The sequence below is a fragment of the Fistularia commersonii genome, chromosome 27, assembly GCF_037954325.1.
Source record: "Fistularia commersonii isolate RoL2024-O1a breed Wild chromosome 27, RoL_Fcom_v1.0, whole genome shotgun sequence".
Classification (NCBI taxonomy): domain Eukaryota; kingdom Metazoa; phylum Chordata; class Actinopteri; order Syngnathiformes; family Fistulariidae; genus Fistularia; species Fistularia commersonii.
Genome location: NC_141310.1, coordinates 4,985,534 through 5,005,728, shown reverse-complemented (window position 1 = coordinate 5,005,728; position 20,195 = coordinate 4,985,534). Strand labels below are relative to the sequence as shown.

Genomic DNA, 20,195 nt, shown 5'->3' with positions numbered 1-20,195 from the left:
AAACATCCAGGGGATCTCACATGCACAGTATTCATTAGTCACTTGCCTATGTCCTCACTTTACATCATACTCAGTGTGAATAGTGTATTAAGAAGCAATCATGAACCCTGACCATGTAGTTTGCATTGTGGATTGGACAGATCATAAATGTAAAAGGGTGCGTGGTGGTTTATGTCATAATGTCATAGAGGCCCCCTCTTAAACTACAACCTTTATCTACCAGCATACCATTTGCATGATCTTATGACTGGTACCCTACATTAAATGCCATCCAAAACCAGTGATTTAAGTTGTCTATAAAACTCTACAACCTGCATGGATGCCAACTTTCTGACCTTATAAAATTCTTGAATGTTCTGTTAATGGTCAATTTAACCAATCCCGGAATAGAAAAGGATACAATAGTTTACACATTCCATGGCTGAGCCAAGACCATTATATATTTTTTTCCTTATCTGTCAGATTTTTTTTCACTGTAGTTCTGGAATGTTTGTACTTCTCTGAGTGAAATAATATATGAAAACTTTAACAAAATGTGTTCGGTCAAAATCAGATTCTAAGAAAAAGGAGGACCAACACATTTTTTTGTTCATTTTTTTAATTTGGCGAAATCACATTAGACACACAATTCCACGTTGGTAATCGTAGAGAGGCTCATTAATGAAATTCAAATTACTACAACCTATTTGTTGATTGTCCTATGTTTGAATATACGTTATTAGAAATGAGATTATCAGCTAACTCTTCAGACCAAAGATTATCTGGTCCAGTTATTATTTATTAGTGGTACCACATAGGCCATCCAATACCTAAAGTATGCAGCAAAACAAGTGTGTGTAAATGATAATATGAGTTACATGAGAACCTGGTGTCAGTGAAGTGTTTTCTTAAGTCTATTGACAACAGACAAGTCTAATCAGCTGATCTGAGTCACCCAAGACAGATCAATTGAATTTCGAGATTGCCATGGTGATGCTTTCACAGTTACCATGGTGCTGCTTAATCATGATAAAATGAAACAAGCAGGACAGACAACAACATGGAGTATGGTAGTATTTATATGATATAAATATCAGTCAAATGTTGTAGAATAACTATACGCATGGGATAAGTGTTATAATCAGATGATCTGTGTCATCCGAGGGGCTTCAACAGCATTTAGATGTTGCCATAGTGATGCTAACTGCTTAGCCGCCTCTGTTGAAGATGACAATTCAGTTGAGAGAAATTCATTGGAAGTTTAACTGCTAATGACAAATAATTAGAAAAAAGAAATCTTATCAAACATAATGAGTTCAATTACGACCTTGGCAGAGGTAATGCATCTATAATAATATAATACCATGTACTTTGCATGTAAAGACAGCTCAGAATAAGACAGACAACTTAAATTGTCATTCTGGTATTTTATCCAATAATTGACTATGCTAAATTGAGGAAAAAAATATAATTGTAAGTAGCACCTGTGATTGTTCAATGAGAAAGAGGTGCACGTAGTCTGTTGAAACTCTGAGCAGCGACAGTTAAAAATGGCAGGAGGTTTGTAAAGTAGTAATAGAGGCAAAGAAACCTAGGGACCAGGTTTTACTGTTAGGCTTTACTAGTTATGGCAGTGTCTGTTGTACTGGACAGAGGGAATCCAGCTCAATATTTTGCCTCAGCAGTTAAAGGCAACTTAGTTAAGCTCATCCCTAGAGTCAGAATGTGGAGGCTCTGGTTTCATGATAGGGCCTTGGTCACGAGCCCTGCAATATGCTCAGATCCTAAAGCACATGTCCGATTTTTGTTTTTTCTTTAAAAACATACCTCTTTTTATATTTAAGTTTCAAAAGAAATAGTGGGGGGGGGTCATCACTTGTTTTATCTGGAATCAATCAGTAACAAAGAATTATAGCCATTTTTAAGCAAACAAATGGCAGATGGTGGGCTGGCATTGCCAGAGTTTTTGTGCTATTTTGAGCTTTCATAATATTTACAAATCTATTCTTTGGGTTTCATATTTTTACCTCCTCTGTGATGGAACAGGGTTTTGTGCCAAATGTTTATGACAAACTTGCAAATTTGCTCATTATTATTTTAATGCATCCTCAGGGGGGCACATGCCAGTGTCCTTCTGAGCCAGTCCCAAGCCCAGATAAATGCAGAGGGTTGCACCAGGAAGGGCTTCCAGGGTAAAGCTAATGCCAAAAAACAACGATGCAAATCAAACCTATGACTTACGCATAGGGCAGTCGAGGCCTAGGTTAACAACAACCACCAATGGTTCTGATAACCTATATGTCAGTGGAAATTAGGCTACCGTGTGTCGAACAAGGAAAGGAAGATTGTGTATTCAAAAGCAGAGAGTGAAGATAAAAGGCAAGAGTCTGGGACTCAGAGTAGGGACTTAGCTGTTAAATGTTGAATGTTGGGACGATGACAGGAAAAGATAGAAACTGGTTGACATAATACTGTGCATCCAGGAGAGCAGATAGAAAGATAGTAAGGCTAGAAGCTTAGGAGCACATTTTGAGTTTTACCATCTTGGTATGACAGAAGGAGAAATGGAGTGATAGTTATCTTGAAGGAGGAGTATACTAGGAATGTTCTGGAGATGGGAGGAGTGTGAGATAGCCTGGTAAGTTGGAAGCTAGAAATTGAAGGTGTGATGCTTAATGCAGTGCGTGGCTAGACCCCAAAGGTGGGATGTGAGTTGGAGAAGGAAAATTTCTGGTGTGAGTTCAACACAGAATAAACCCAAAAATGAGTCATAATTGGTGCAAACTTCAATGGACATGTGGGTGCAGGAAATAGAAGTGAAAAGTGATGCCATCCAGGTCTGCCATCCAGGATAGGAAAACAGAGGGACGGATGGTGGTAGGCAGTGCAAAATGGATGGGAAGGGAAGGGATGGGAATGGCTGTAGGGCTGTAGGGTCTATTTTTTCCAGAAGAAGCTGGAGCATAGGGTAACTTATAAGAGTGGAGATATGAGCACACAGAGACAGAATATGAGCACAGACTACATCTTGTATAGACAATGTAATCTGAAGGAGATCAGTGATTGCAAAGTAGTGGTAGGTAAGAATGTAGCCAGACAACATAGAACAGTTGTTTTTCATAATGAATCCAGTGACGAGGAAGATGAAGAAGACAAAAGCAGAGTAGAGGACAAAGTGGTGGAAGATGAAAGGAGGAGTGTTGCGGAAAGATCGTCCAGATGACTCGAAAACTGCAGCTTATGTGAACAAGGAGAAAGGTAGGAGAGTACTTGGTGTGTCATCTGGAAGGAAAGTAGATAAGGCTTGGTGGTGGAATGAGGAAGTGTGGGAGTGTATACAGAGAAAGAGGCAAGCAAAGACAAAGTGGGACACTGAGGGGACTGAAGAGAAAAGACAAAAGTACAGGGAGATGATGTGCAAGTGAAGGTAGAGGTGGCAAAGCCCAAAGAAAGGGCACATGATGACTTGTGCGCTAGGTTGGGAAGTGAGGAGGGAGGGAATGATTTATACAGGTTGATAGATAGAAATAGGATGGATTTGCAGCAGGTTCTGGTGAAGATAGAGAGGGAATTGTTTTGAGAAATGCATCGAGAGATGGCAGTATGCTCTGGAAAGGAGAGGATTGAAGGTTTAGTTGTAGCAAGACAGAATATTTGTGTGTGGATGAAAGGAACCCAGGGGGAGTGGTGAGGCTACAGGGAATGGGGATAAAAAAGGTCAAGGATTTGAAGTTTTTAGGGTGAGAGAAGAATGGCGAGTGTGGAAAAGAGGTGAAGAAACAGGTTCAAGGAGGTTGGAGAAAAGTGTCAGGTTTAATGTGTGATAAATGAGTATCAGCCGGAATGAAAGGAAAGATAAACAAGACAATGGTGTGGCCAGTGATGTATGGTTTAGAGACAGTGTCATCGAGGAAAAGACAGGAAGCACAGATCGAGGTAGCAGGGATGAATATTTCAGGATTCTCTTAGGGAGTGACAAGGATGGAAAGGATCAGGAATGCGTCTATCAGAGTGACAGCACATGTTAGATTTTTGGCAGATAAGATCGAAGAAGCCAGGCTGAGATCGTTTGGTCATGTACACAGGAAGGATAGTGAATATATTGGTAGAAAGATGCTTGGATTGGAACTGCCATAGAGGCATAGAGGACGACCAAAGAGAAGATTTATGGATGTAGTGAAAGAGGACATAAAGTAAGTTGATAGGCGAGAAGAGGATACAGAGAATTGGGTTAGATGGAGGAGGGCAATTTGCTGTGGTGACCCCTGAAGGAAAATAACAAAAGGAAACTTAAAAGATTTGCTCATTATTATTTTGAACTTCATTTGTTCGAAATGTAGACACCGATGGATGCATTGTGGTGTATAATATGTAAATATGCACAAAGAATGTATCTTTGGAGTTTGAACAAATCTGCACGAGGGCATAGATATCCCACTGCATTCGTTAAAGAAGGTGATTCACTTTAATTAACATCTCACTCATGAGCTACTCAGAAGAATGAGTACCATTTAAGTTGACAAAAGATGTGGCAAACCTATCTATGTACGTTCAGAAACTTCTTGGGGTCACAATAGAAGTGTGAGCTGACAAACTTTTTCTTGGAGGGGGGCTCTTCACAAGGTATGGAATACACAAAAGTGGTTACAGTTCACTTCAGTAAACAGCAACCATACTGTCTTGTCAACTACGAAGCTCTTTGCAATGTAGTGAAAATATGATTATTCTTCTTTTTCACCAACAGCATCAAGAGTTTTGGCTGTGAGCTCTGTTGTGTGGAAAACTGAAGCTGTTTTTTCCTTTTAAATGCTGCAAGAAGAAGGTCCTTGGTTCAAATCTGAAAGGGGGTCTTTCTGTACGGAGTTTGCATGTTCTCCCACAGTCCAAAAACCTGCAGTAGGTTCATTGGAGGCACTTAATATCCCAGATATATGAATGTAGGAGTAACTGGTTGTATGTCACTGTTAAGCACATTGTCACCCTCTTAAAATAATCGCCTAAGTCATTTTTTCAGATTTTTCAGGAAACACAAAAAACTGAACCATTTGACACACTCTTGACATAGGCAATTTCTACTAAAGGGGTAGAATGGCACAATCTGTTTAACTGAGGATGTAGGCAATTTTGCCAGAGGTGGTCAGCATCATGAGGAGATGATTTAGGCAAAAAAAACATTTTTTTAAAAGGTGACTTAGGCGATTATTTTAAGAGGGTTACGACATGAAAAAGTCCTGCAGTGAGACAGTTTCTCATGCAACTCCAGAGGGACTTCAAGTGTTTGTTGGCAACCTTTTGAAGAGCAGAAGACTTGTGGAAACCATACAAGAAGAAGGTTCTATAAAAAACCCTTACACGTTCATGAAAGACATCCTTGCTAAAGACAAAAGCGGAACCCTGAAAATTCCAGAGCAGGAACAGAAGAACATCTGGAAAAGTGTACCATGACATGAAAAGCCACAACAGCTAGTCATTCCACATGACATCCCACCTATTCAACCTCTTGATTTCAACCTGGCCTTCCAAATGGAAGGAAGTAGAGAATATAGTACTTCGTGCATGATCAGCATTGGTCCCTGGAACAAATGGAGTACTTGAGGGGTGCTAATTCCCAAGTCGGATGCCACAGACATAAGTCAATAACAGCCAATCAGAAGCAAAAATCTTTTTTTTACAGAGCTTGTTCTCCTACCTGGAGTACGTCTCTGGTTGCTTGGAGCATAGCTGTATGAGCTGGCACCAGATCCAACCAGCAAAGAAGGACAAAAGAGACATCCATGTGATCTTCCTTGACCTTGCCAATGCCTTTGGATGTGTTACCCATAACCTCCTCTGGGACTATTTTAACTTTTTCCACATTCCATTATCCATCACTTGACTAGTAAAAGCCTACTTTGAAGACCTGCAGCTGTGCTTCACAACAGCCGACTTTACAATATCATGGCCGCATGTAGAGGTGGGCATCATGGCAGGTTGTACAATCTCACCCCGGGCCTTCACAATGGCAATGGAGGTCATCATCAAGACCTCAAGATGGGTGGAGGGGATGAGTGAATCAAGAACTACTGACATAACCACTCTGACCACTAATGCAGCATGCATCACTTGGCTTCTTGCAGAGCTGCAAGAGAACATCAAGTGGGCCTGGATGAAAATTAAGCCAAAGAAATCATGAAGCATCTTGACAGTCAAGGGAAAGCCTATAGATTTGAAGTTTTCCGTTGGTGATAACCCAATACAAACAGTGTGTGCAACCTGTCAAAAGCATGGGCAGATGATACAACGCAAACCTCAGAGACAAAGACCAATTGCAGCAAATAAGGCAGGACATCTGCAATAGTCTGGTGTCTGCAGTTCAGACCTCTCCCTCTGGTAATGTGGCCACTCACGAGCTACGACCTCCCTATAAAAACTGTGGAGAAGATGGAGCAAACCATGACCTCATACGTAAAAAGTTGCTGTGTCCCAAGCTGTCTGACTAATATCAGTGTATATGGCACAGGGGTCCTTGAACTGCCTGTCACAAGCCTCACTGAAGAGTAAAAGTTCTCCAAAGTGAGACTCAAGATGACTTTGAAGGACTCTAGAGACCAGACCATCAGCAATGCTGCTTACCCCCAGTAACTGGACACCATCCGACTTGGTGCAGCATGCGATGTAAGCCCTGAGGTACGGTGATATTGTAGGGCATGTCCAGCTGGGAAGAATAAGCCTTACAGCAGGTAAGCCAACTAGGTGTAAGGCCTCAACACCAGAGAGGAGGACAATGGTGGTTGAGGAGGTTTGCCTTTGGAGACAGAAAGAAGCACCATCTCTCTTGCCAAACAGGGGCGATGGATGAGGTAGGAAGGCCTGAAAAGGAGAACGCTCAGCTAGAGGAAGCTAGAGGAAGCTCTTGGAAATGGAGGCTAGCCACATCAATTTCATCAGCAGGGCCACCTATGATGTACTCCTATCACCATAACACCTTCACCAGTGGTATGGCAATGACCTAATCTGTGCTCTGTGCACACCAATTCTCAAACATATCTTGACCAGTTGTAAGACCAGCCTCACTCAGGGTCGCTACACCTGAAGGTACAACCAGGTCCTTAAGAGTCTGGTAGCAGCATTTGAGAGCAACCAATTCAATCACGACTCCAACCTTCATCCAAGAGGGACAGAAAAAACCCAACCATCCCCTTATCCAACCCGAAGCAGGACAGCTAACCATGGCTTGGGACTGGATAATGCTAAGTGATAGTTGCAGCAACTAATCTTTCCACCTGAAATTGCAGCCACCTCCCATAGCCCAGATGTGGTACCCTGGTCTCGATAACTGAAGTCTGTTTACATCACATAACTCACAATCCCATGGAGAGCTCAACAGAAGAGGCCGGCAAGTACAAGAAACTGCCCTACACAGAACTGGCAGCAGATGCCAACAACTCTCCCGCCACTCAATATTAATGCAAACCTAATGTGCATACATCTATTGGCACCATGGACAGTTTACCATCACGTCCCTTGTTTCATGATGCTAAATGTGGCCCTATAATCGACTGGCAACAAGTCAAGGGTGAATCCGAACCTCTTGCCCAATGACAGCTGGGATAGACTCCAGCAGACATGTGACACTGACTGCAGAATAATACAGCAATCTTACAATACATACAGTCATGGCCAAAAGTTTTGAGAGTGACACTTTCACAAAGTCTGTTCCTTCAGAGTTTTTAGGTGTTTGCCAGATGTTTCTATGGTTGTGTCATTCTCAAAATTTTGGCAATGACTGTATATGCAAACTAGTTATTGTAGCTATCAAATCTTTCAATTTTGGCTTTTTTATTACATTTTTCTTTCATTTGGTATTTGTGAGTGTTATTTTTGTTTTATTCATTTGTGCCATCTCTTTTTCTCTGACCAAAGCATTCCTACAACCAAGACTTCTTTGTCTCTTTATGAAAGGAAAAACAAGCGCTATTCGTGTGGCTTGTTATAAAGTCCATCATTCTGCAAAACGAGTGGCAGTGGTGCTGCGATGAACCTTTTCACCTCACAACAAAAAGCTTCCTGGTTTGATACAAATGGCTGACTTGAGCCTTACTGCATAGGGTTTGCATGTTCTACCCATGACTGGGTTCTCTTCCTCTTCTCTGGCTCCCTCCTCTCTTCCATAAAATACAATTGATGAATCTAAGTTTTCAGTGAGCATGAAAGCAATTGGTTGAAGACTCTATATGTGGCCCTGTGATTGCCTGGCCACCAGTGCAGAGTAAACCTCGCCTCTTGGCTACTGTCAGACATGATTGGCTGCAGCCCGCCTGCAACCATGTGTGCAGCATTTGTGCTGTACAGCTATACCACTGCAGAATTCAGTTCATACATAGAATGAGTGAATCTGCAACACACACACTATGCTGTCGCAGCCACCAAGTATTTTGTCATACATTCATTACATATTTTGGGATAATAAATCATGATAATAAAAAATAAGCATTTCTTGAAAACAAAACATGATTACCATTTTAAAAATAAAATAAGGAAACAAAATGTCCCAAAATGTATTCATCTATATCCAGCAATTGTTTTTTTTAGTGAGATTCCTTTTGGAATTAATACAAGCAAAAGTGAACACACGCACACACACACACACACACACACACACACACACACACACACAAACAAAAAAACATAAATCCAAAATATCCTGAATGCTCAGTGATATATATGTATGACATACATTTATCTGTCAATGCCCAGGCTTTTGATGTATTCAGTTAAAAACTCAGAAAAATCAAAATGAATATAATATGATATTGAATACTTATGTAAAATTTGCACTGATATAAGAACAGGCTCTTACTTCAAGTTTGCTTGAGTATCTCTGCATTTCTGTTAGAAGCTCTGACAAACCTTCCAACCAAAAAAGATTTCTCCTTTTGAAATACACTTCAAAATGTCATGTTTCCTTGTGTCTGTGTTTGCACTATCTTTGTTCTTTAGTACCATCAGACTTGGTGTTAAACAAAACACAGCTGAAGTTTTAATGATACATTAATTTATCAAGATTACTTATCTTATAATATATCTATATTAGAGGCCGTATATTCTTATTGTGGAAGGCAAAGATATTTTGAATTATTTAACTCATGGTGAGATAGCTCTCATTGCTGCTTTGAAAAGGAGCTTACTGGCTCACGGACAATATTTGCTGAAAACATTGAAGTTTAAGGATATTACTTTGCAGCATGGGCAATGCCAGAAATGCCCTGTTTCTGTTGTTTATATCACAACTATGAAAACAAACTGAATCATTTCACACACATCACATGTTCTGAGACCAACTCATAAAATTACCAAAGTCTGCTTTCTTTGAAGTGACCATAGAAATCCTTCAACATTTCCCCAATAGACCTTAACTGTTGCCACGACAAGCTGGATAAGTTTTTGTTTTCCTCACTGCCTTGTAACTAACCAACAACACTGTTCAGGAAACCCTCATCATCACTTTTCAGAAGAGAATGTAAAAGCATGAATGTTGTGTGGGCAGGAAGGTTTGAGAAAAGATTAGCAGAAAATGCACATGTTAACCATCGATTTTGGGGTACAACAATGGACAACAACGGAGTTGACCTAAGTTCAAGGTTTGAAACACAGAAACAGTGATAATATTCACCCACTGGGCATTGGAAATAGGCAAAAAAAAGAAACTGTTCTATGAAAACCACCATTTTGAGAAAAAATCTGGATCCTGCTTTAGAAAACCCAGTAGGATTTCGTTACTGATCCAGTAGAAGTGATTACAATTGTGTGCCAGTTTCGAACCCTCTCAACTCCTGACCTTTCGAGTAAATACCAATCCATTTTTCACTCCTGGTTTACCTTTCCTTTCTTCATTGTAGGCCAACTCATATGTTTTCTTCTGGCTGGATACATTTCCAACACGACTCCCATTGGTCCATCATCTGCTAACTCAGCCAAGTTCTTGTGGAAGTACAATGCCATAGAAATATATCACACTTGTACAGTAGCATGTAAAGGTACTCCCAACTCTTTCAGCAAAAGTATGTCCCAAATGGCCAACACTACCATAAATTAGATCAGAGGTAGCAGGGGAACCAGTCCCAACATTGATAAAATCACTGATGCACAGCAGTGAACCAACAGTACGTTGAATAAAGCATTGTAGTCACTTTGAAAAGGACCAAAAAGCAAACCGGTCAAAGCAGCTCTGTGCATGCGTGTGTGTGTAGCATCCAAATTGCATCTGTAAAAATTTTAACTTTAGCCTTACTGTAACTTTTCTTAAGTTTGATTTGACTGACTCTATCATTATTTCACTCATCTATACCCTATGTAACTATCCCAGCTGTCATTTGGTGACAGACGGCATACATCCTGGACCACTCACCAGTCGATCACATATAGAAACAGACAACCATTCACTCTCTCATTTACACATCTGGGGTCCCCATTGAACTAAATGCATGTGTTTGGACTGGGGGAGGATTCCGGAGAACCCCGAGGAAGCACGCGCAGACATGTTGAGAATATACAAACTCCACACAAAAAGCCCCCTATTGGAATCTAACCAGAGACCTTCTTGAAGTGCAGCAGAAGTGAAAACCTCTGTACTACTGTTGACCTTGATTCTTCATTGTTGGTATTTCATAACCGCTAAACTGTGTAGCTTAAAAATATTTAACAGTCTGAAAGTATATCTGCTGAAGGATATTGTATCTTTATTTTACCATGTTGAAACTATTGTCAATTACATGGAGTTCCTGGAGGGCCCATCACATACAACTGTTTAATTAAAAAAGATTAAAAAAGAATGAAAACAGAGTCTGAAAATGTGTCCGCTGAAGGATACCGTGTTTCCCTCTTTTTACCATGTTGAAACTATTGTCAATTAAGGTGAGGTCCGGGAGGGCTCATCAGGGGCCCAACTGCCATCTGTGGGGATATGATTGAATAAACTCTCATTTCTCGCTTCCCGGGTTGGACGACTATGGCGTTTTTAGCTAGCCCAAATAAGACACTAACAGCAACTACCATGTGGAGGCAGACTTAATACACTAAAAATATTCTTTCACAATTGGAACTGTGCAACTACGAGACAACTACTCAGCAAGCTAATGTCAACTGGTAATAATCACTATCAAATATATTCAAGTATGCTTATTGGAGAAACGTTCCACTACTTACTCTTTCATAAGATAAGAAATGAAAGCCACATTTCTGTCACAACTATGTGTAGGAGTCGTAGTGAGTAAGTTGTGTACTGAATGTAATAGTTCCTCTAATGTTTAAATGCTTGAATCGGTTTTTTTTTACTTAATATTGAAGGCACATAAACAAAAGAGGTTGAGTAGCATAGAGTGTTTGTTGCCACTTTTACAGGGACAAGTAATATATGATAAGAGAAAATACATCAATGATGACGATCCATGAGTTGTAAGAGGAAGATGGCACCCAGGGGGAGTTGCTTGATAAAATATTTTCTAGGAAATGTCAAAGAAAGTACTGACAGTGAAGTTGGGAGGCGAAGGGAGGAGCGAGGACGGAACTCCTGCAAACAGTGCGGCTTTCGATCGCGGGCGACCCCATCAGTCCGGCGCCTGCGCCGAATGTTTCTCAATAATTCAGATCTCGCCTGACAGTTAGGTGAACAGGTGGAGCGGCTCCGTTTCGCGCCGGGGTTGCCCGAACGAACTATACTTCGGAGCGGCCGCGGAGAACCGGGGTTCGGAGCTCGGAGGAGCCCGGCTGGGGGGCGGAGGGGAGGTGGGTGGGCTCCGGGGCGGGGGGTGGTGGAGGGGTCGCTCACATCGAGCCCTGCCTGCTTTACCGGGACTAATTGGCAGTCGGGGTCTGAGTAAACAGCACCGCCCCAACGGTTGTTTGTTTCAAGTGTCGAACGATCCATCGCGGAGCGCCGCGCTCGATTGACGCTGCCTGCTGATCTGCTGCTGCGGATTGCTCAGAATAACAAGGCTGCTCGCTAATTCCCGTCTACCGGGGCTTACGCCGGAACAGCGAGAGAGTCGGGTCCAGCGGGAGGAAAGAAAAAAAGAAAAAGCTAACCAGGCAGGCAGGAACGCCGCGCCGCCGGAGTCCGCACCCCAGAATGGCTTCGGGAGACCTTTATGAGGTAGGATAAAAACACGTCCGGGGAAAATGTTCTGTAATATTACCGAATCATGGAATTAGGAAGTAAAGGGGAGGGCGTCGCGGAGTGTAGCGTATGTTTAAAAGAGCGGCGTTCTCAAGCCCTTTAACACGCCGAACTAACCCTTCGCAAGCTTCGCGAATACGAGCTTCGTCACACTTTAAGCGGCTTCGGACGTTGTTTCGCCCGTTCGCCCGGCTCAGCTCGGCTCGGCTCGGCTGAGCCGGGTGTGTGTGTGTGTGTGTGTGTGTGTGTGTGTGTGTGTGTGTGTGTGTGTGTGTGTGTGTGTGTGTGTGTGTGTGTGTGTGTGTTTCGAGCCCCAACTCCTCAGTCCGTCGCCGAGTTGAAAGTCGTGGTGAAGTGACAGCGGCGCGGCGCGGACGGACACGGGCGAACAGCCCCCCGGGCGGAGTGATGGCTCGGAAGGTGCGCGTCCCCGCTGAGGGAGGGAGGGAGGGAGGGAGGGGGAATCGACCCGACCACCTCGGCAGCCTCGCTCAAGTTTATTCCGCCTTTTCGTCGAGACGTACGAGCAAGCGTGTGCCGCGTTCATGGTCAGGGTGTGATGTTCAAACACTCCCGCGGGCGCCAAAAAGAAAGAATAGATTAATGATAGAAAAAAAGGGGAAACAAATATTCTCGAGTGGGTGGCAGGGAGGTCACGGTGCCCCCCTGTGCGCGACATCACCGGGAGAACTCTTGTCAAAGCCTGCGTGTTTGAGCGGTTTTAACAGGGTCTGAGCGGATCCACGCACTGGTGTCACTAACGGATGCGACAATGACATGGTGTCATATGGTCCACTTTGGCGGGGGTGAACTAGTCCATAACCCTGACCCATCTCATTTCATTTCTTCTATTTTTCTCTTGAAATATATCTCACCTGAAGACCATGCCGAGGAATGTTCACCATTCACCTTGTATAAATGGGTGTCATCTGCAGGAATAAGGGACCGGCCTTGTTTCAGTGGTTAAGTAGAAATACATTTTGTTTAATGAGTCAGTTATGAACTTTTAGTTTTAATATCTCACCACGTGTCAGGGCAGACGGATCGGATCATTTTGACAATGTTTCGGGTCTAATATCTCGTTTGGATCACACAGTTTTGCACTGCCATCTCAACCAAGTTAGATGGACAATAAAGCCAACTTCTGGCGCAATAAAATCATGTTACACCTTTAAACAGTATTTTTGTTCCCTCACAAACCTGTATGACTTTTTTAATGGGCCCTTGTACATTTATAATGGTTTAATGACTTATTTTTTGTTATTACATAACAAGATGTGTTTCCATACTACATCTTTTGAAATCTTGACTGATCATAAACCTAGCATATGAATTTGTGTTTTTTTCTGACGCACAATCTTGCTTCATGCAGGATGTATAACCCCTTCCACCCACCCAAAAGAGAAGCCATAACAGAATGAGTAACTGAATTCAGAGGAAAATCCAGTTGACTACAAACAGTGATGATAAAGTAAATGGTCTTGAACTTATTGTTTTATTGTACAAATTAGCCAGTTGTAGGCCCCGGGAGAGGTTGCTTTTTGCTCCACAGTTTTACACCTTAAACTCAAAGTAAGTAGATGCACTGAAATGAAAGTGGACTTTGTGTCAGATGATCCTGGCTGCTTCAACAATGAATGCTTAGGTGGAAAGGACCTGCTGTGAATAAATACGCTAGAATGGATATTTCAAGGGATAATTTTCTGGTTTCTTAACTTGTAACCTATATGCTTTGATCAAAAGCTCCTCAAACACCTTGGAGTGCCCTTGTTATTGGCATTAGCTTAAGGTAGGTGGCAGGTCAGTGATGTTTCTAATGTGTCTTGTGCTCTCCTGAATTTTTTTTTTTTTCTCGTCCGAAGCTTTTTGTGTGCGTTTACAACCAAGGATGCAAGCCAGCTGATATCTGGAGACAAACCAGGGAATATCTGAAGACCTATGCATAAAAAAAAACAACCTAGTCCACTTAGCGAAAGTGAGTTGCTCACCCTGAGGCAGAGCAGTAGCATAATCCTTGTTGTGGATATTTCTCATGAAAGTGTTGTTCATGAAAGGTCATTTTAAACAGATATTTTACAACACAACCACAACAACTGGCCCAGCTGTTGTGTGTTTACAAAAAACAAACAACACTGGCATGATGCCGCCACAGCATGTGAAAAGAGATGCTGCGTGGTTACCCAACAGTGTCAGTCTTTTGTTTGAGCTGCTCCGCAGTTCAGTCTGTTCCTTTTACATGGATGTCGGTGCAGCGCTGTGAATACATGCCGACTCAGTGCCAGAACAATCCGTTCTACTATTCCCCACCTATGAGTTGGAATGGTATAACACTGACTTTTGTGTTCACAGATGCTTTGTGAAAGTCTGCCAACGTTGACAGTGGTACAATATACCTGCCTTTTAAAGCCCTTTTCAAAAAATAGGTTTCCAAGGATGTTGTTATTCGTCTTGTCCAGACAGCTATCATTAGAGGTGCTTCATAAGGTTTTATTATGAATCCCTGTTTGAATGCTGAAAAGTTAAGTTGATTTTTTCAGCCACATTGTATATTGTTGCTCTTCACCCCATCCTGTACATTAATTTTTACTGCAAGCTTCCAACCAGAACTTTCACCACATAATGATTTTCTACTTTTGGAAATATCTACCAGCCATGGCACATCCACAGACACATGACAGTGCACTTGTTGATACCATGACAGACTCTTATATTTTGTTTTGTTCTGCTCATTTGCTGACTCAAGAAACAGAGCAAAATACACCAGGTATGTTTGGTCTCCATTAAATCTATGCTCTTTTTAATGAATTGATAAAACTATATATTTGTTTATTTCTATACTGCTCACTGGCTCCCTGTGTCATCACTGGTTGTGAGTTTTCTAGAGGTGGCTTCACTGATAATGCAATGGCAGCATGCATGGGGATAAATTGGACTTGTTCACTTTGGAGAAAGTCTAATGGGTGCTTCCAATTGCTGATACATTTTTTTGTCAGTCATTTAACTTTGTAATGGCACTTTTAAAGCACTGAGTCATAATTTAGATGAACTGAGGACAATGTTCATAGAGAGAGTCTCTGAATCTAAAAAGAACAAGCAGAACTCTCCTCAGTGAACTCCCCTCTTTTCACAAGAAGACACCCTGAGTAGAATCAGGCTCAGCATGACCAGTCTTCTGCCCAGATTGGTCGAGAAAGTGCATCACTATCTGAATCACAAATCTCATGGGGTATTTTCCTTAATGCTCTTTCAAACAACTAGACCGCCTTGTCTGTGATGGCATGACTTAGTTGCTTGAGTGACCACCCTGTAATCAGAGTGTTACTATGGACTGAAACAGAGAACATCTGATAAGGAGATACCCTGCTCCTGTAGAAACCATATCAACGAGTCCTTCGGCAAGATGCTGAGCCCATATTTTCTCCTGATGTTGCACCATCATGTGCAACACTGAAGTATCCACTGTACATCACTTTGGAGAAAAGCATATGCTCAGCAATATTCAAATGTTACAACTCCTGAACTATGTTTGTTATTGGCATTATTAACTTGAAATGTTTAGTTTGGACTAGGGGTGGTTCACCATGAGCAGAAGAAATGGGAATAGATTAATTAGAATTTTTCCTTACATTTTTCAATGATTTCTGGCTACTAAATATGCTGTGCACTACACAAAACTGAATTTCGAGAAGTGTTTCTAATGTATTCTGTGCTATTGCTGGATGATAAATTCATATTCAGTCCATTTGAATTAATGTTTATGACAAGGTATTGAAAATGATTACTGCGGCAGCACATAGGAACAAGGGTATTTTCTGAAGTTTACAATCACCACAATGTGGATTTGGTTTTAGTGCTGTACACAGCTTCAGGCAAACCAATGTCAATCATGAATTAAAAAAAACAAACAAAAAAAAAACTACAGCAATCAAACGCAACGGAACTACACACAAGGCTACGGAGACTTTGCACAACAAATTTATGCCACTATCTCACAGAGGCAGGATCTAAAAGAAAAATAAAGCCAAACACTATGTAAAAGACATCAACCTCCCTAAACTTTCCTCTAAAAGTCTGGAAAGACAAGTGGCATTTCACTTGAAAAGATGGTGATATTGTTGGTGGCCATGGTCTGTGCAAACTTTGTCGTACAGTAATCTTGTAATAGTGCTAAATTGGATAATTACAAGAAATAATTGCAGTGTAAGCCAGAATCAAATAATCAAAGGGTAATGGGCTAAAATCTTGCATAAAAACAGCATTAAAGTGCACGTATATTTTACTACTTCGGAGGACAAATTGATAAAAGAATACAATCAGTAATCAATTTTTAACGAGGAAAACGCGTTAAATTACTTAATCTTGTCCCAGGGTCACTGTTTTATTTCTATCCAATGCTTCCTATGGGAGCACTTCTTTCCTGAATGCATGATTTAAACCAGGAATGTACAAGTGACTGTCGACTGTGTCTACCATTCAAGCACCTTGGGTGCTCAAAAAGGCAGTTTGTTTTCTTCTTCACTTCATGTGCTCGTGTTTGTTCTCCATCTGAGCTCTAATATGGGGATCTATTCAGACTGGATACTACGCTTGTGCAGTCAGCTGGGAGTCCAGCTCAGACACTGACCTGCATAGATTCCCTTTCTCTTTGCATTGTCAATGTATTGGGTTTTCAGCGTTGGATGAGCAACAGATATCACAAGCAGCACGTCAACAGTTGATTGATCACGACATTTATCCGCCTAACATTCTTTTCATATAATTTAGGTTCAATATTTTGACCTTTGTTCGGTGAAACGCTTGCTTTAGATAAACATCATTCAATTTCTTGCTTTGATGGCACCAAAAGCTTTGAGTCCCACAGACTATACTGACTACTGACGATAGCTTTAATGACACTTAACCTCAATCCTCGTGTGAGTTTTAAATCCCACCTGTTTTTAGTTGAAAATTAAGACATTTAAAACATTGGCTATGTGAAATTGCTATGTTTACATTGCCACAATATTTTAGGATACATATGAAGTGCATGATAAATTCCAGCCTTTTTTGTATTCTGGGTTATAATTGGTAGTTACTGTATTTATAACTGTAATTTTACAATGAAATAAGCTGCTTGCCTATTAGAAAATACATTTTAGCATCACTCACCAATGGCCAGGTAAAGTTATTTAAGCCAAATATTTCCACTTTTTGGGCTCCACTTGTTGGGCTCCTTCATCATGGACTGGCATTATGCAGATCATGTTTTCTCCTTCACCCCAACTTTCAAGTCCATCCCTCAGGTCTTGCGTACTGAGTTTGCCTGTGTTGTCTTGTGGGAAGTATGTTGTTTACAGACACACACACACACTACGTTGCTTCCAGTCTCTAATTAAATGAACGATTTGACTCAAACAACGTTCTCTGCAATTAGACCATTAATCACTTGACGCAAAGAGCTGAACTGCTTTTGAGTTAGCTTTGAATCATCCTTGAGAACAGCTTAGGAGTGGTCATGTTAAAAAAATATTTGTGTCCTCGCACTGATGATTGATTTTGGGAAGTCTTTTGAATCCTTGCAGTATGTGCCGTATAGATTCTATGATTAACCCTGACTGTTTAAAATGTCATTGCGTTCGATCCCCTTCTGTCTCTATACTCTGAAACCTAAAAAAGGTTGATCCGACACGCCTACTGTAAGTTTTATAAAGTCAAGCCAGTTCTTCTTCACAGGTTTACCTTCTGTTATAACCTTATTGATATCTCGTGTCCCTTCCTATGTTTCTTTTACATGCTTGTGTCCGTAACTGACCACAGTCGATCTCTCCGTGCTGTAAATTGCAGTTTCTTCCTATCTTGCTGTTTTTCTTCTGTGCCACAATCGAGTAAAGTCGAAATACAGCATCTGCATCTGCAATAAGATCTTTCTGGAGTTTCCATGTTCTCTCCATGCCTGCCTTGTGTTCTGTAATTCCTCCCACAGTTCAAAAACATCCGTGTGAGTGTGAATGATTGAGTGGAATAGTTGTATGTCCCTATATATTGTTCAGTGATTGATGGATGGCAGGATAAGTAGTATAGATAGAAAATAAGCATATGCACTAAGCTCTGGCACCATTTTGGTCACTGATGGGCTAGACACTGCTAAAACGTCTCTCAATTATATTGAAACCTTCTTCTGAAGATGATGAAGCCAACTCTTGAACTGAAAAACAATTACAAATTGCCGTTATTTCCTATGGATACCTTCCAGCTTTAATAGGTTTTTAAATATACTGAGGTTTGTTTATTGTGGCTGACCTCATAACTATCTCCACTGCCAAGTTTCCAACTGTGGACTCAGGTATATTTTCAGGTAGAATTTTCTGTCATTCCAAGTGGAGGGTTTGGCACACATTCATCAGTGATGCTTGTGCTCACAAAAATAGCATCATCCTTTACTGATACCCCGTTGAACAAGTTCTCATCCATAGAAGTGACAGTATTGAAAGCAGTGTTGATAAAACACAGGATCAATAATTTGCAAGAGTGATCACAGCATGCAGTCTGTTTCTCTGACCTTGTTTAAACAGGACATAAGTAGAAGAGCTTGATGTAAATTAGGCGGAGGAGGTGTCTCATTGACACTGTCCACTGCCTGTTCCAATTCAGTATGTTTTTGCACTCAGCAAACATCAGGTAGACACAGCAGCTGTTCATTAATCACAGCAAGTACTCACATGGCGTGGCTCTGTCAAAACAGCGCCTGTCTCACTGGCTGTGCGACACCATCAGTCAGGCCCAAAATAGAGCGGGAGTGGAGCCTCTGTGTGCGTCCAGGCTTACTCTACCAGAGCTGTTTTATTTGCAGCCATTCTCAGAGGGCTGAAAGTGGGAACAGCCACATTCTGAGCTTCTCTCTGTCATTGTCCATTTCACATCCTAGCATTAATGAATTAAATAAGCCATAACTAAAGGAGAGCTTTGGGTTATGAGTGAAAAAAATTATGGGAATCTAGTGTTATGGTAACAAATGGGAAGTCTGTTGTAGAATTCTGCACTCTGAGGTGAGCGGGCTTTTCTCTATGGAATAGCAGGGTGTCATCCACAGAACAGCAGACATGGGTGTGAGGCACAAGTACAACATCTGAACTTTCAACATAATGTATGATCGTGAAAAGTAATTCTGCGTAGGATTTCTATTGTACTTGGCAAGAGAAATAAGGACATGTAAAGTTGTGCTTGATATTAGCTAGGAGGCTATCAACAAAGTTTGAAGAATGTTGTGCAATACTTGCACAATTCATAGTTATATACAATACTATGATTTTCTTTAATTTACAGGTAACATTTGTGGAGCGAAAACAGGCCTTAGGGGAGACATTGCTCAGTGGGTAGAGTGGCAGCCTGGGAGTAGGATGATTGCCGGTTTGATTACTCCACACTCCTAAGTCTGTGTTGACATGATCTTGAGAGAATTACTGAAGCAGTGTTTCCTGCTGGTGAGCAGGCTGGCACCTTGCACTGCAGCTCTTGCATCATGTGTGTGTGTGTGTTAAAGTTAACGAAAGGATCTTTGCTGCTAAATTAGAGAAGCACTTCATAGAAAGAGTCAAATTATCTCTGGTGATTGGATAGGCTTAAGCAGTGATCAAATAAGCAGTTTATAGTTTAGTTAGTCACATGTTTATGTTATGGTTTCATGTCGACATTTCAAAGAATGTCAACATGAATGAATCTGAACGAATGAATTTGGGATGTCACCTCCAATACCCATGAAAAATTGGATTTAGTGTGGTCAAAAAATTATTGCTGTTGATTCAAATGTGCCGTCTGTTTTGAGAAAATAAATCAGTTTAGATGGAAGTTCAAATGGCTTTCACAGTTTACAATTAAGCCACAAAATAAAGACTGCCCATAACAAAAAGCACAGTTGAAGTCATGATTCTTTTCTAGTATTTTGCATTTAAAAAATCCTTGAACAATATTTTCAATCAATGGTGGTGGAGGCAGATATATCCAGAATTGTATCCAGAAAGTCAGAAAATCTCAAACTTCATGTCACTCTGTTGATCTGTCTGCTGCCTCTCCCTTTCATTCTTTT

The 20,195-nt window shown here is 41.2% G+C and overlaps 1 protein-coding gene across 2 annotated transcripts in view; it reads left to right on the top strand.

Annotated features, from left to right (window-relative positions):
• Positions 1-11,780: 11,780 nt before the first annotated feature.
• The window catches only part of LOC147217869 (chromodomain Y-like protein 2), a 28,537-nt gene continuing 20,122 nt past the window's right edge, over positions 11,781-20,195 (top strand). Inside the window, exon 1 of one of the 2 annotated variants that reach the window (XM_086175175.1) lies at positions 11,781-12,109. In XM_086175175.1, coding sequence (XP_086031301.1) covers positions 12,086-12,109 — 24 coding nt within the window. In that variant the 5' untranslated portion in view covers positions 11,781-12,085. The remainder of the gene's footprint in view (positions 12,110-20,195) is intronic. The other variant, XM_086175174.1, reaches the window with a different exon arrangement.